The 13,998-nt window shown below is 45.3% G+C and overlaps 2 protein-coding genes; one reads left to right on the forward strand and one right to left on the reverse strand.

Moving 5' to 3' along the window:
• Positions 1–183: 183 nt before the first annotated feature.
• FFUJ_02665 (uncharacterized protein) lies at positions 184–2,587 on the reverse strand (the record flags this gene model as incomplete). XM_023574423.1 has 2 exons in its annotated part: positions 184–2,035; positions 2,127–2,587. The coding sequence occupies 2 exons, from the start codon at positions 2,585–2,587 to the stop codon at positions 184–186; spliced, it is 2,313 nt and encodes a 770-aa protein (XP_023427779.1).
• A 9,583-nt stretch (positions 2,588–12,170) lies between these two features.
• FFUJ_02666 (uncharacterized protein) lies at positions 12,171–12,752 on the forward strand (the record flags this gene model as incomplete). The annotated part of the gene is made up of 1 exon (XM_023574424.1): positions 12,171–12,752. The coding sequence occupies one exon, from the start codon at positions 12,171–12,173 to the stop codon at positions 12,750–12,752; it is 582 nt and encodes a 193-aa protein (XP_023427780.1).
• Between the last annotated feature and the right edge of the window lie 1,246 nt (positions 12,753–13,998).

Below are 13,998 nucleotides of genomic sequence, written 5' to 3' on the forward strand. Positions count from 1 at the left end.
TGTCTCCCAAGAGAGTTTTTGTTGCATTGATAACGCAACATAGATATGGTAGTTCAACACATTTCCCAACCTCCTTGAACTCCGAGTCCGAAACACCACCTCCTTGAAAGATCATGTCCATATACACGGCTGGTGAACTATCTATACAACACGAATATGAGCGCCAATACGCCTCTGGCCTCGCTACCAGTTCAGCCGAGTTTGACGAAATTTAGAATCAGGAATACCAGGTGGCAGACCGCGAGTGCCAACTTGAAGGTCCGCAACTCGAGTTCGAAGGTCGAAGTCAACAGAGCGAATTGTGAAGCGCTTTTCTTCGGGGACTATTCGTGGTATGGGCCTCGTGATGCCGTCGACATGATATGACTCGACTCCCATAGACAGCGCTTCTGACTCCTCAAGATTCATGACCCATGCACTAATATTTGCAACCATCTCGCTATCCCACATGCCCTCACGGCGGGAACTGCTACGTAGAAGCTGAATAGCTCGGCGCCTTGTTCCTGGATCGCGGCATTTGGTTGCTACGACAAACAGAGGAGCAACAATTCCTATGTCAGCTGCGAATCTGGGCTTGAGATGCGGAGCTGAGAATCCCATGGCCGGGAACAATTCTTGACTTTGCCAATTTTCGCGTTGGCGATGTTGGCAGTGCTCAGGATCAGGGCAATCACGGGATGCGGCTCGCCTCTCTTCGTCACCAACTATTTCGGTACCAAGATCAACAATTGTCTGAAACTGAGGAAGAAAGTTGTCGAAATCAGACTCTTTGTCACTGAACATCATGAGGTACAGGATTCTTGAATTCGTGGACAGCATTTTCAGTGCAGCAATGCCTGCTTTCTCCTGAAGGCTGACAGAAGGATTGTGCCGTGTGAAAAATAGGTTGTCGAACGCTTTTCCCCAAGCGTCTAGGTAGTCCTTGAAATGAAGACCATAGTCAAGCCACGATTGGGGTAGGGTACTCTTGAGGTCGGTCTTCATGGCGAAAAGCTCCTCGATGTATCTCATAATTCTAGCGTTTAACGCATCACAGGCCACTCGAGCTTCGACAACAGATGTAAAGGTTTCAGGGATCGAGAAGGGCTCTTCTTGCGAAGGGGTAGTTGTGCCACTCGGACCAGGAGATTGTGTTTGCGATTGTGAGCTGAGCCTTATACTGAACGGCTGGGGGAAGTGGAATGCCATATCGTAGGACTTTGCTTGAATCGCCAAGCGAGTAAAAATGACAACCAATTCCTCCTCCAGCGAATTTTCGGAAACTGGAAGGAGTCTTTGTCTTTGTTGAGTGCGGAAGATGTCGAGCAGGCCAAGTCCCGTCTGGATCTGGTGAATGGCCTGCCTGTGATCACCAATAAAGGAATCAAAGCAGGCCAGAAGCACATTCGCCATGATTGAGGTCCTGTGCGATCTCTGGTCTTGAGTGTTTAGTTTCACCAAAGCATTGCATGCATCACCATATCTCCTGATGGCAACTTGCCAATGACCCCTGACAAGCTCGACACGCGCGTCACCACCCATCTCCGATCCACTGTGCATATTCAGGACAGCTGTCTGCTCGAGAGTCTGATACAGAGCACCCAGTGCAATAACAGCACATTTGATGGCATCTTCGGAGTGGCACGCCTGCAATACATAGTGCGTCCAGAAGAGGTTGTTGAAGAAGCCAGAAAGCTCGTTAGCAGTGTGTGAGCGGAATATGTCAAGGTAGAAGGATTCATTTGGTTGTATCTGCATAACGGAGGATGGATGGTAAGTAGTAGGTGACGGTGAAGTAGTCCCTGGGGATGTAGTCCTCAAAATTGATCTTTGATGGGCCCGACGTGGCAGGAGATGGTAGTCGCCGTGGAGAGGAGCAATGGAAGTGCTTGAAGATGCTTGGGCATCGTATGCTGGCATCGGCTTTGGAGCGATCCGAATCTCCTCGAACGGACGGGAACTGCGACTAGGGGGTGGGTAGCCTGTGCAGGTTTTGTTGCTTCGAACGCATTGCGTACAAGCTGGACGAGCCTCGTCGCATTTGATTCGCCTTTGTCTATAATGCCACAAAGGTGAGATTTTGGCTACCATTACACCCGAACACGACCAAGGTTGAGAAATAGGGGATAAGGATTGGGGAGACGAACTTGCAATTGGCACATCCTGTCTTGACTTTTGGCTTACTTGTCCGGACACGCTTTGCTTTAGCTGGAGGGGCTGCTGATGGTGCAACAAGGTCGGAGGAAGCTGAGGTAGTCGAAGCGACTGAAGTGGTTTTAGTTGAAGTGCTGGCAGCAGAGACAGATGGGCTTCTGGTGGTAGCGATGCGTTCAGTATTGCCGGCACCTGTAATGGGAGTAGCCGGAGTACTCGTTGAAGCAGGAGAGACGTTACTGCTGCTGTAAGAGCTCTCTGTATAGGGAATATCGATGCTATTGAAAGCGTTGACGCTGGCAGGGTGGGGAATAGAAGACGGATGAGTGGTCAGATCAGTTATTGGGAAGATCGTAGCCGTCGATGTTGAGACAGATTGCACCTGTGCTTGTGATTCTGTTGTTGGTGTTGCTGCTGCTTTGTCCCTTGACGACGAAGAGGCCGCATGGTTCATATTTGTAAAGGATACATGCGAGTTTGCTTGCCCTTGTGCGTGTGCATGTGCTTGTGTTTGTGCTCTCCCCCCCGCTCTCTCGGAATGAGACGATGAGGATTCCTCTCTAACCCAACTCTGAGCCATAAGTACACCTAGACAGTAAAGGTTCCTCAGCAACCCAGCAAGTAAGTAGTGATACCTTGAGGTATCGTTTCACCTCGCGGTAGCTCTACGACCACACGTCTTCTATCGAACCGTCTCTCGGCCGAGAAAACGGAGGAGGGTGGAGGGAAAGGGTAATTTTAGCGGTAGTCAACAATCAAAGTTTCTGCAAGAAAAAGGTGGCAGAGGACTAGAAGCAGCCGGGGTAATAAAAGGATTTGGGAGGGACTGGTAGCAAAGAGTGGACAAGCAAGCAAAAGAAACTAAAGTAAGGCAAGGAAGGCAAGTCGTCACAGAGATGAGCACCGGGCTAAGTCGATACGCATGGAAACGCATAAGGGCAGCCCAACAGTGGCGGATAGTGAGTGTCAGCCCCGGTTCTCGGGCGCAATGAGGTCTTTCTATAGCTCATCACTTTTCCATAAATGCTATTGTGATCCCAGGGGCAGATCAAGCATTCATTAACAGGCATAGATGGGGCTCATACCGATATCACCGCCACTCCTAGCCAGGAGAAGGGAAAAGAGGCTGAGGCCATCGGTTTCACTTCCGGGGATAGAGACAAAGGGCCTGGGGCCATGTGCTCGAGAGCAGATCCATGGGAGTCTAGCGGAGCATTGGATGGGACAAGAAGTCCAGGGTTCCCTCGTGAGACAAAAGACACTGGCTGACTGACTGACTGACTGACTGACTGCACGAGTCGAAACAGAGACGGGCTACGGATCGCCGGTGGGTTTATTCTAGGCATTACCCATATTATCATCTGCTCTGGTACAGCGGGCTCTGCCAAACTAGGAGTAGCACGCTCTGTGTAACCATCGCTAAGACCAAGCCGTTGCAGGACAGGCGAGACAGCCGCTGCAAAACGCATCGTTGAGGACATGGAGGTACCACTGTGAGTGACTAGACTACTTGTGTAGAGAGAGGTGCGGGTATTGTTTTCCAAGGCATTGCCACAGGCGCCAGGGTGTTGGAGAGAGGTAATGTACCGAAGTGCACATAAGTGGTGCCTATGGGAGTTTTGACCATTTCCAGTTGAGAATCCGTGATAGTGAGTGGATTGGGTGGTGAAGATCCATGGACGGAACTTGTGGTGGTGGTGCATCGACATACTCCCCGAGATGAGTGCGACATTGAGTGAGGGTGAGTACATAGTTAGACTATGAACATGCAGCCGTGAGTCCTGTTAGTTTGTGCCTGTACCTGTCTCCTTTGAGCAACTCCAGGACATGGATGGCTGATTAGACTTGGCCTTTGGGACGACCGGGGACAGGCCCGGACCCGTCCCATCATGAGCCTCGGGCCCTCCCCTCCCCAGCGCCGCTCTAGTGCATGCTTTTGGCGCCCCAGAGCTTGCTTCTTCGTTGGAACGAGACTTATTCGCCCAATAGGGACTTGACATTTGACAGGGGGGCGCTTGTGCGTTCCTGTTGTTGGTCGCACAAGGATAGCTAAGCCGTCCTAAGATGGATTGACGCTCTGTACTCTGCAGTTGCAGGGCTGTTAGGGGCGCACTTAGCGCGGTGGCGGTGGGGGACAAGGGCATCTGACATTTTGTTTCTTTCCCATGTTCATCATGGGTGTTCCTTGATCGAGCAAGCATTCATGTTGGCGTTGATACTGATGTGATCCTCCCAGCTGTGTGTGTTTGGGGGGGCCCAGCGAGTTGGGTCAGCGCTGTAGCACTAGGGAAGATGTTTGATCTTGGCATCACAACATGTAATATCTCCGATGCATGTCCGCTGTGGGCACGATACAAAGACTCCCTGAACTCCTTTTCAGACAGTGCCTCCTGTACTCCAAGGTCTCCAGCTTATTGCCGGCCTCTTTCCGTTGAACCCGTTCAACAGCCCGTGAGGTGGCTGACTTGGCCGATGTTTAGTGGGGTTCCCAGGCTTGGCCGCTCGCTGGCAAGTGATTTTCATGTAGACTATGGGATTTATAGCACATTGGTTCTGCGAGAGGAAAAAGCAAAAATGACAGCACAGCAAAGTACAGTTCTGCAATTCGAGAACATGTTTCACTTTCTCGTTATCGTTGGTGGAGCTCCTTGTCATCAGCCACCGACTGTTTCTGGGTGCCCTCTCCCTCTCTAGATCTCTAGCCTCTACACATGGACAACCCGACTCTTAGATACCCTCCACATCGGAACGTTCCAAGACAAGAAACGTTTATGGATACGTAAGGGAATTACGGATACAGATAGTGATACTGATTGATGGATGCTTTCTGAATGTGTGCCAGCCTGTCTCAGTTCCTAAGGTATCTGCATACCAATCTGGTATGGCGCTTAGGAGCCTTCATAATAATACTCCAGCTTGTACTATTGTGTACTCGTCTAATCTCGAGAATCTAGATCTCGATAGCCTCTCCTTCGGGTTGGTACCCCATATCATCCGGCTAGGCTACGTACCCTTTTGGTCTGCAAAATACACCCGCTGTGCAGTATGAGATTTTCAGCCATTACTTGGGAGGGGACTTTCTTGGCTATCCCATCATGCGGCGTAGTTGAAGACTAGACTGTCTCATCGTCCGTATTAGTCTGAGATCCCTTGCAGCGCTTGCACTGATTGTTGAGTATTCGTAAATCTCACTACCGTGGCCAATAGCTACCGCCGGAGGTTCAGCGTCTCATTATGTCAGGCGTCTTGCAATTGCAACACATACCCCGTACTCCGTACTGTATCCAGCTTCATTCCCAGGCGGGCGGCAACTTCCGCTGAAGGTATCAGTGCTTTTAGAATACTCCGTAATTAGTCGACAATGCTCAATTCTGCCAAGAGATAAACCTAGCTCTCTCGAGCTCCCCTAGGGGGGAAATAAAACACGAGACTGGATTTGGTGGTAGATCGGTGGATTTTGGTGTAAGCCAGTCTCATGTAATTTTTCCCCCGGAGGCTCCCCTAGGAGAAACTTCCCGGTGGGACGGTACAATTTGTCAGACACCTATCATTACTTGTCTTAATTTTAGTCTCATTTTACGAGTAATTCTGGCTTGTTGAGGCGGGGTAGAATAGGTTGAGCGATTCGATATCGACGTTCTGAGACAGAGAGCCCAGTGTTCGAGGTCGAGGATTGAGGGCTTCAGGGAAAGAGCCTGATGATGTTTTTATCGTCTTTTGGTATCAATCAATCTATTTGTTACCATCTTCAGCCTTATGGGATCATTAAGATGTCGCAACACTCTCAGCCAACATGCTTTACGGCACGGGGCCCGGTCCGTTGACCAGGCTAGGTTGTCCTCATGGAACAGCAACATTGCAACCCATTTCTGCCGGTATGGCCTTGCCCTGTGCCTGTCCATGAGCATCAGCCCATACCCATGCTAGTCATGGTTCCTAATTGTGCCCCTGATACTCGGCTCGGCTCTCCACACCGGGCACGTCGACCGCACAGTAGCTCGTGAAGATCACATTTCGGTCACATTGGCCGCCGACGGCGTCTCCCGGTGCCAGGCTTTATCTCATCCTGGCCTCTCAAGCTACTTCTCTCCAAGTCTTGCTCGTAATGGTTGTGGACAATTTTTTCTCCTATTCGAGTCAGATCTCCATGCCGGTCTCTCCATATTAGCAGAATTTGTTGATTGTGTTATTGGTCCGCTGATCGTTCCATTTGTATCCAACCATCAAACTGGCGTATAGCGTTATCCTCCAGGGATTCTCAAACATCCCCGGAACGTGACAATATCGGACGCTCTGCTGTTTCAGTTTCCAAGCCTCGTTCCCTTGTTGAGCAACTGCCAACTGCCAACTACTATTGAAAAAATACTTTACCCAATATTAGAGTTAGTCTTGTGTCGGTAAATGGCCAATCATCTCAGGTTGACAAATGAGTACGTACTTGTCCCGATATTGAAGCACCTTTGCTCTAACGTCCCCCACCCAAAGACCGGCCACCCCTATAGACTGGCCACCTTAGCCAAAACACTAAAAACCTAATATTATAATTAATTAATAAATTATTATAATATTATATTTTTTATATTAAATAAAACTTTAGTTAGTAAATATTTATATAGAAATTAGTATAAAAATCTTTAAGTTTTAATTTCTTAATTTTATTTACTATTCTTTTTAGTTATAAAGTTTTTTATATCTATTTATAAGCTTTTTTTATTACTAAAATCTTTATAAACTTTATATTTAAGTTATAGATAACTTTTTTATATTATTTTAGTTAATTTTCTTTATTTTCTTACTGTAAAATACTTATTTCTTTATTTTATTACTTAATATTAAAGTTATAATAGTTTAATTAACTGCTAATCTTTCTAAAAAGCAGCCTAATAGTTAAATCTTATATTATAGAAGCTAAAACTTAACCTAAAGCTTATTAAAGCTATATAGATAAATAAAAAGTCTTTAGGAGACTTAAATCCTGCTCTTTTACCGGCAAATTTACTATAATAGTAGGAAAAGGTATCTCTATAACTATTAGGTTTATTAAGACCTTTATTAGGTTTATAGGCTACAGTTTAATAGCTTTAAAGCCAGCAATTATATTAGACTTTATAATAGCTTCTCTTTAAGCCTTATTATAAGTATATAGAAATATAATCTTGCCGATATAACTATTATTAAAGATAGAAATAAGATCTAAAAGAAGATAATAATATACCCTCTTTAGAGAATTAAAAACTGTAATATTTAGTGGCTAAAAGATATAAAAAGTATAAATAGAAAGAAATAATAGATATATATTATTATTATAATATTCCTAAAGGAAATCTTCTATAATATAACTTCTATAGCTATTAAAAATAAAAAGTTAGGGTTTATTTTTCTTTTTAGGCTATATTAATAAAATAAAGACTTTTCTTAATTAAATTAATGCTAATTTATTGCTTATCTAGCCTTTATTACTATATATAAATTTTTAGTCTTTTAGGAAGTCTAAATTCTTAAGGAAATATTATTATTAAACTATTTTCCCCTTAAAAATAACTATAAGTCTTAAGACCTTTCTAGTTACTAAAATATACTTAAGAATTATAATTTAGGCATAAAAACCAGGCTAATAAATAAGTATTAACTTCTTTAATTAATAATTAAAAAATAGACTATTTATTTCTATTCCTTCTATTATTTTAACTTTATTAATATTATATCTATTTCCCTACTTAACTAGGTATATTACCGGCATTATAAGGAGTATAAAGAATGCCTTTATTAATTTAGAAAAAGCTCTATAATATCAGTTAAAGTTAATTTTCTTACCTTTTAATATCTTAATATTAGGATTTTATCCTAAAAAGCCCTATAATTAATTCTTTCTAATACCTTTTAGGAAACTATTATAAATAGCAATCTTACTGGTAAACTTTCTAACTTACTAATATAATATAAGGCATTCTAAATTAGCTTAAATAATAATTTAGTCTTAAAGACTCTTTTCTTAAGTATTAGAGAGCTTTTAGTAAGGTTTTTAGGCTTCTTTTAATATTATACTTCCTTTAATCTAACCTTAGAGCATAAAACGGTTAATACTATAAGCTTTAGTTACTTTATTTACTAATATACTATCTATAACTATCTAAAGTATAGCACTTATATCTTTTTTAGTAAAAGAAGGCATTTTAAATTAATTAGTATTAATTTAAAATTAATTAAAATTAAATTAATAGAGTTATAACTATTTAAAGTATATATAAATTAGGTAGCTAGGTTAAAAATAAGGTAGCCAGTCTGTAGGGATGGCCGGTCTTTGGGTGGGGGACGTTATGGAGATCCATGCATGGCATTGTCAGCTGTAATATTGGAATTGCCAAGAACCAGTCCTCCCCGGAGTTGGATGCTTTGCGTTGTGTTGCGTTACAGTGCGTTTCGACATTCCACAAGCCATCAGCCAGCCCTGATTACATCTCTGGCTGTGCCATCTCCCGTGTGCGTCGGCTCCGAATTGGACAAACGGCCGATTGGTGGGCTAAGCAAGGGCTGTCACGGCATCTGTCACTGAAACTCATGCGGGTTGTTTTTTTGAACCACTAGGTACGGTGTACGGCGATGACAAATAGAAGCCATCTCCCTATACAATATCATTGGATGGCTCGCCAAGAGGCCCACATGAACCTCTGTTTCCAGAAGCGCTCGTGTCAGTGAATGAGATGTTGAGACAGTTGCCTAAGTCATGCGTCAACGTCTTGGGCCATTCGGCAGTCAATGTGGATATAACATAGCACCTGTCTGCGTGAACTCCATTCTCAGTCGAGCATGAAGACCAAGTCCAAGCTCAACTGCTGCGGCCTCCTGACTCATGTCTCGGTAACATTCTTGTTTATCTTTTCACTGCTGAGCCAACACTTTTTAAAGTTCACAAAATGTATACCAACGCTGACAAGGGTTTAAATCAAGCCTGTGGACGCATAATATCAGTCACTGATACGACAACCAGCCGAGAGAACCACAGAGCATCGCCCTAGGCTAACAACGGTAGAGAATGCGAGCAAGACATTGATTCAAAATGAATCGGCAATGTAACCTCATCTGGCAGTTGAGTCCGTGACCTCGGCAGCCGGGATTACCACGCGCCTTTAATCTCATCTCAACAAAGTCTAAAATAGCTCAGAGATGTATCCGCCACGTGCATTGTACAACGGTCTGTATTCTTACGACATAGATAGCTAGTCTATTTCAAGGTAGATTTAGTCAAAGAAAAAAAAAAGAAGGAAGGGGAAAAGTTGCATGGCTGTATGGAGGCGTGGCACTGTCCTACCAAGTCAATTCTTCTAAACGCCACGAGCTATTGGAGATATGAAACCAGGGCTGAATCGACTAAGAACGCGAGTCAATTGTGAGTCTTGTTCCCAGCCTCAATAAACGTCGAGCGGTCGGCTAAACAAGTAGTAGCTGATATTGGAGGGGAAAAGTCCGATCAAAGGATACAGTTTTACTACCACCCCGGTAGTTCGGAACTTCCGTTCATAACTAGAGATCGCAACTGTTCTGCTAGACAGGGAGAGAGTTTAAGCGGGAGTTGGCGCCCGCCAATATATGACACAATGCATTTCATAATCCATTATTCCTATACCCACAGTCAAGTGGCCTTGTTTCTATACTAGGTTATCCTCGGGTAAAGCAAACAGTGCGTCTGACAGAAAGTATGTCGATTCTTGTGAATTTGTTGCAATACCTACAAGTAAATACGCACACAAACGGTTTGAAGATGTAACACCGATGATTTTAGTACTATTGGATATACTATTGAGGAACTGTTCCGTAATTTTACCAATGGCATTGGGTTCCCGTAGCAGCGAGTATATGAGTAGGTGATCGCAACCCTCTGAACCTCTGGTTCTCTGATGTTTGAGTGGTCTGTGGTGGGTATTTGAATCTCAGCGGAAGGCACTTGTTGCAAGTCTTGGTAAGGTACTACAGTTAAGTGCTTCTAATCGAAATAGGATCAGCCGAGAGACTATATGTACATGAGCTGAAAATGCTCACAGGTACAGGAACATATATAGGAAACTTTGTCCACTAGCATGGAGCTGATCAAGCCTCATTTTCCATAGGTTATAACCACGGAAAGCTAATCTTTACAGTACAAGCTGTCCAAAATGCGCCGGTCCCTCGCGTTATTTCGAATCTAAGAAATAAGGGTGGTTCATTGGTTAAGAAACGGGTAGCATAGTAAGCTCCTCCAAGCCGCTACCGTCTTGCGCCGTCACATGAATTTATCAAGTACCGTGATGTCTAAATTCATACTTATATGTTTCGTTTGAGCGAACCCTATGGTCCAACTGCTAGTCCCTATTATGTTTGACTGTACAGAGGATCAGCTGCCCACCTAGCTCCGTGACGTTTGTCAAGCCCACCTGGCACTGGGTGAAGACCCGGCAAGGCTGTTACAATACCCTGGTTTCTATTGGATTGCTCTTCACGTTGGTGGCACTGGAGTCACTGAGGCTGTTCTTTACATCGAGGTCTGCCATGATAATGGCCATGCATCTCAATCAGATTGCCCATCGGGACTTCTCCTGTCGAGAAGTGCTGTGTAAGGGCTTGTCTAGGTATGGAACCTTGAAGTAGCATGCGCCCATCGGCCCGGTACATCCTTTCATTAAGAGCCTGATGTGATGATTTCTATCATCACATATTCTCAAGGTTTTAGCCATGTGGCCAGATTGCTGTCTCTTAGGCTTGCTCGGCAGGATCTGATGCCGGTAGTCAAGGTGGAGTTAGTAAACACGGCACGGCTGGGGGCGGCAGTTCGGACCATTGAGTTCTCACATGTAGCTAGTGAGCACCGGTGGCTTGGTTTTCAGGAGTCTTGGTGAGACTTTGATGGTCTAGTGTCGTCGAAGTCTGCCGCTGGCAACAATGCATCCCTTACCTCGGTTATTGGCGGACAGATGATGTTGTTGATCATTGAGCTGAAGAATTGCCCGGGAAGTTATCTGCATTCTGTCCCAAAGAAGCTATGTTTGCGATGTAATCCCTCGCGGACTCTTAATCGTTAGGCCTAACGCTAAGAAGGCGTTCGACGACGACCGACGAGATTGACATATGATCTGAATATCATTGGGTACTTATAACTTTATGATGTATCTGATTGTTCTCTTGCTTCGTGACATATATTACTCTACCATGTCGGGCAACTCCTCATCAGTGACCGATGATATGATCTGAGGGCTGTTACGACACGAATTACCGGAAATTGTCAGCCGAACTCAACGACGTCCATAATGGGAAACCCGTGATTCGCCCTATGGACCGATTACCTTACTCTGTCTTTCAATGCCTTCTCAAAACGGCAATAGAGTGTTCCGGCAGTAGCCATGATCATGCAGCTTAGCTGTGCAGTTCTCGCCGTGTTGTGGGAGGGCGTAACGAACCCGAAAGCAATTGAATTTCGCATGGTCTTAACCCAGTGAACACACGTTCTGCATATCTTGCCCGTGCCTTGTATGAACAGGCAAGTCATGCATTTCATTATATCTATGTATTGAGAAGTGATGGGGTAGTAATGGATGTCGATTGACAATATCCTGGTCATAAGCTCGAAATCTTAACACCTATTGGATCAAAAGGTTCCAGCAACATTAATAAACGCCAATTAGACTGACAAAGGCGCCGACAGAGGCAATATCAGAAAACTCTAAAACAGACAAGTCGCCAAACTAAGAACTTGGATTTCTCTGTATTACTGTTACCAGAATCAAAAACCAAAAAATGGCAAGGCTATTTGCCCTCGAATGAGACTTTGCAGTAGTGTGACTACCCTACAATGACGAGGAGGTTGAAGGGACCTGATTTCTCACCAGGATTGGCTGGGAAGCCAAGTTCCCATAGCCGTGACAAGGCGACCAACCAGACTGCGAGAAAAAGTTGGTGGCGGATTTTCGCATCTTCAATTCTCCCAACCCACGCAAACTCAGTTTGCGATCGTGCTGCTGCAGCGATAGTCGAACCGACACTGCTATATGAACACTACCAACATCGCAATGTCGCAGGATCAGCCCCAAGCGCAACCTCCGTTGCCCGAGCGTAATGAATTTATTCACAACTCTGCCATTGCTGGCGCAGTTATTGCGCCTCTCGCCATGCTACTCCCACCACGAAAGATAGATCTTCGATTCTTCGTCCTCGCCAGTGCCTTCTCTCTTGCCACAAACCAGCTCGCCTACGAGTATACGGGCTCGTCAATCTACTCACGGTTCGGCAACCGTGTGGGCTCCATATTCGGAACCGAACTCCCCGAAGGCGCTCAGCGCACCCAACGACTACTACGTGAGCACCGAGAGCGCGAGGCAGCACTCAAAGCTAGCCAACAAAATCCACAAAGCGAAGAGGAGAAGACAGGTGTGGCCAAGGCACTCAACGATGTATGGATGGGAGGCGAGGAGAAGAATTGGCGAGAGCAGCGTGCGAAAGAGCATCAACAAAAGATGGAAGAGGGCAAGGGTATTGGCGATATCATTATGGAGCAAGTCGCTGATGTCTGGAGTGGAAATTGGGGAAAGGGTGCCAAGAAACAAGATGACGAGACCACAACGGACGACGCTTCATCGATCGGGAAGAAATAACATTGTCTCAACGGAGGAGAGACAGCATAGATGTCCAAACAACACTGGACGGGATCATCTGGTCGCATACCCATTGTCGACAAAATGCGACATGCACAAGACCGAACTGTACCACTATTAACGGAAAAGGCGAAGGGCCGCCAGGGCAATACGACTGTAATGAGCAATGAAGAGGGCTAGGACAACGTGTATAGGGCAGCTCATGTCATGTACGATACAACAGTTTGTATAATCACGATCTTATCTCATCTACCCAACTCATCAGCCACTCAACAGGAGCATATCGGGCCACTGACCGGAGTACTACATGAGCATTCAGCAATTCACAGTGCAAGGTGTTGTCAAGAAGTTTTCAGTCAATGCAGGTTGGCTGCTGTGATATTGAAGTGTTGCTTGCATCATCTATACCAGACCCGTCGTGTCTACTGTTGACAAATCGAGCGTTGTCGTGTCCTGGCCCCCCAACACAGAAGGGAGGGGGGCGAAGGTTGGAACCTTTTGCTTGTCAATGGTCTTGGCGTTGAGATCATCCCACCGGAGTGATTCGTTATGCCATCAGATGTGAGGGTTGGGGTGGATTTCCTGGTATGCATCAAGCTGGGAGCTGTACTTCTTGCACAAGGGATCTCTCTCTCCCGGAGCTTGGCGTGGAATAGGACGAGGCGCAACGCGTAAATTGTTGTCCACTGCAAAAGATCTCATCGGAACCCGTACAACTGATCGATATGGGCACACGCCATCAACGAGCTCCACTGCGTACAAGGAATACGGGAAGACTCGTCAGCTTTAGCAGTGGCTGTGGTCCGTTGCGCTGTAGTGTCAGCCACGGGCTGGAAGGCAAGTATTTCACCATAAATGTATTGGTGATGTGGTTGAGACAATAAAAATGCGTCAACTGGGCCTAGTATCCATGTGCCTGCGATATGAAAAGCCAGAATACAGGTAGGTAGTAAATTGTAATCCATGAGTTTGTGCTACACTACTGTCCCAGAATAAGTGTTTATGCTGACGGGCTGTAGTGTTACTTATAAATAAGAGATGCCGTGGTGTCTTTCTTACCAGTCCGGAAGTTACTGAGTTAAATCGGGGTTTACCTTTGCAGATACCGGAATACCTAACCGAAGTTGACAGCTTGTAACATGTAATAAAACATCAGCATTCCCAGTACTTCATGATTACAAGTGTTCTTGTGATCCATAAGTGAGTAGGTATCAACAAAGACTCACATTAGCCACCACCACAACAA

This window comes from Fusarium fujikuroi, chromosome FFUJ_chr03 (assembly GCF_900079805.1).
Source record: "Fusarium fujikuroi IMI 58289 draft genome, chromosome FFUJ_chr03".
Taxonomy (NCBI): Eukaryota; Fungi; Ascomycota; class Sordariomycetes; order Hypocreales; family Nectriaceae; genus Fusarium; species Fusarium fujikuroi.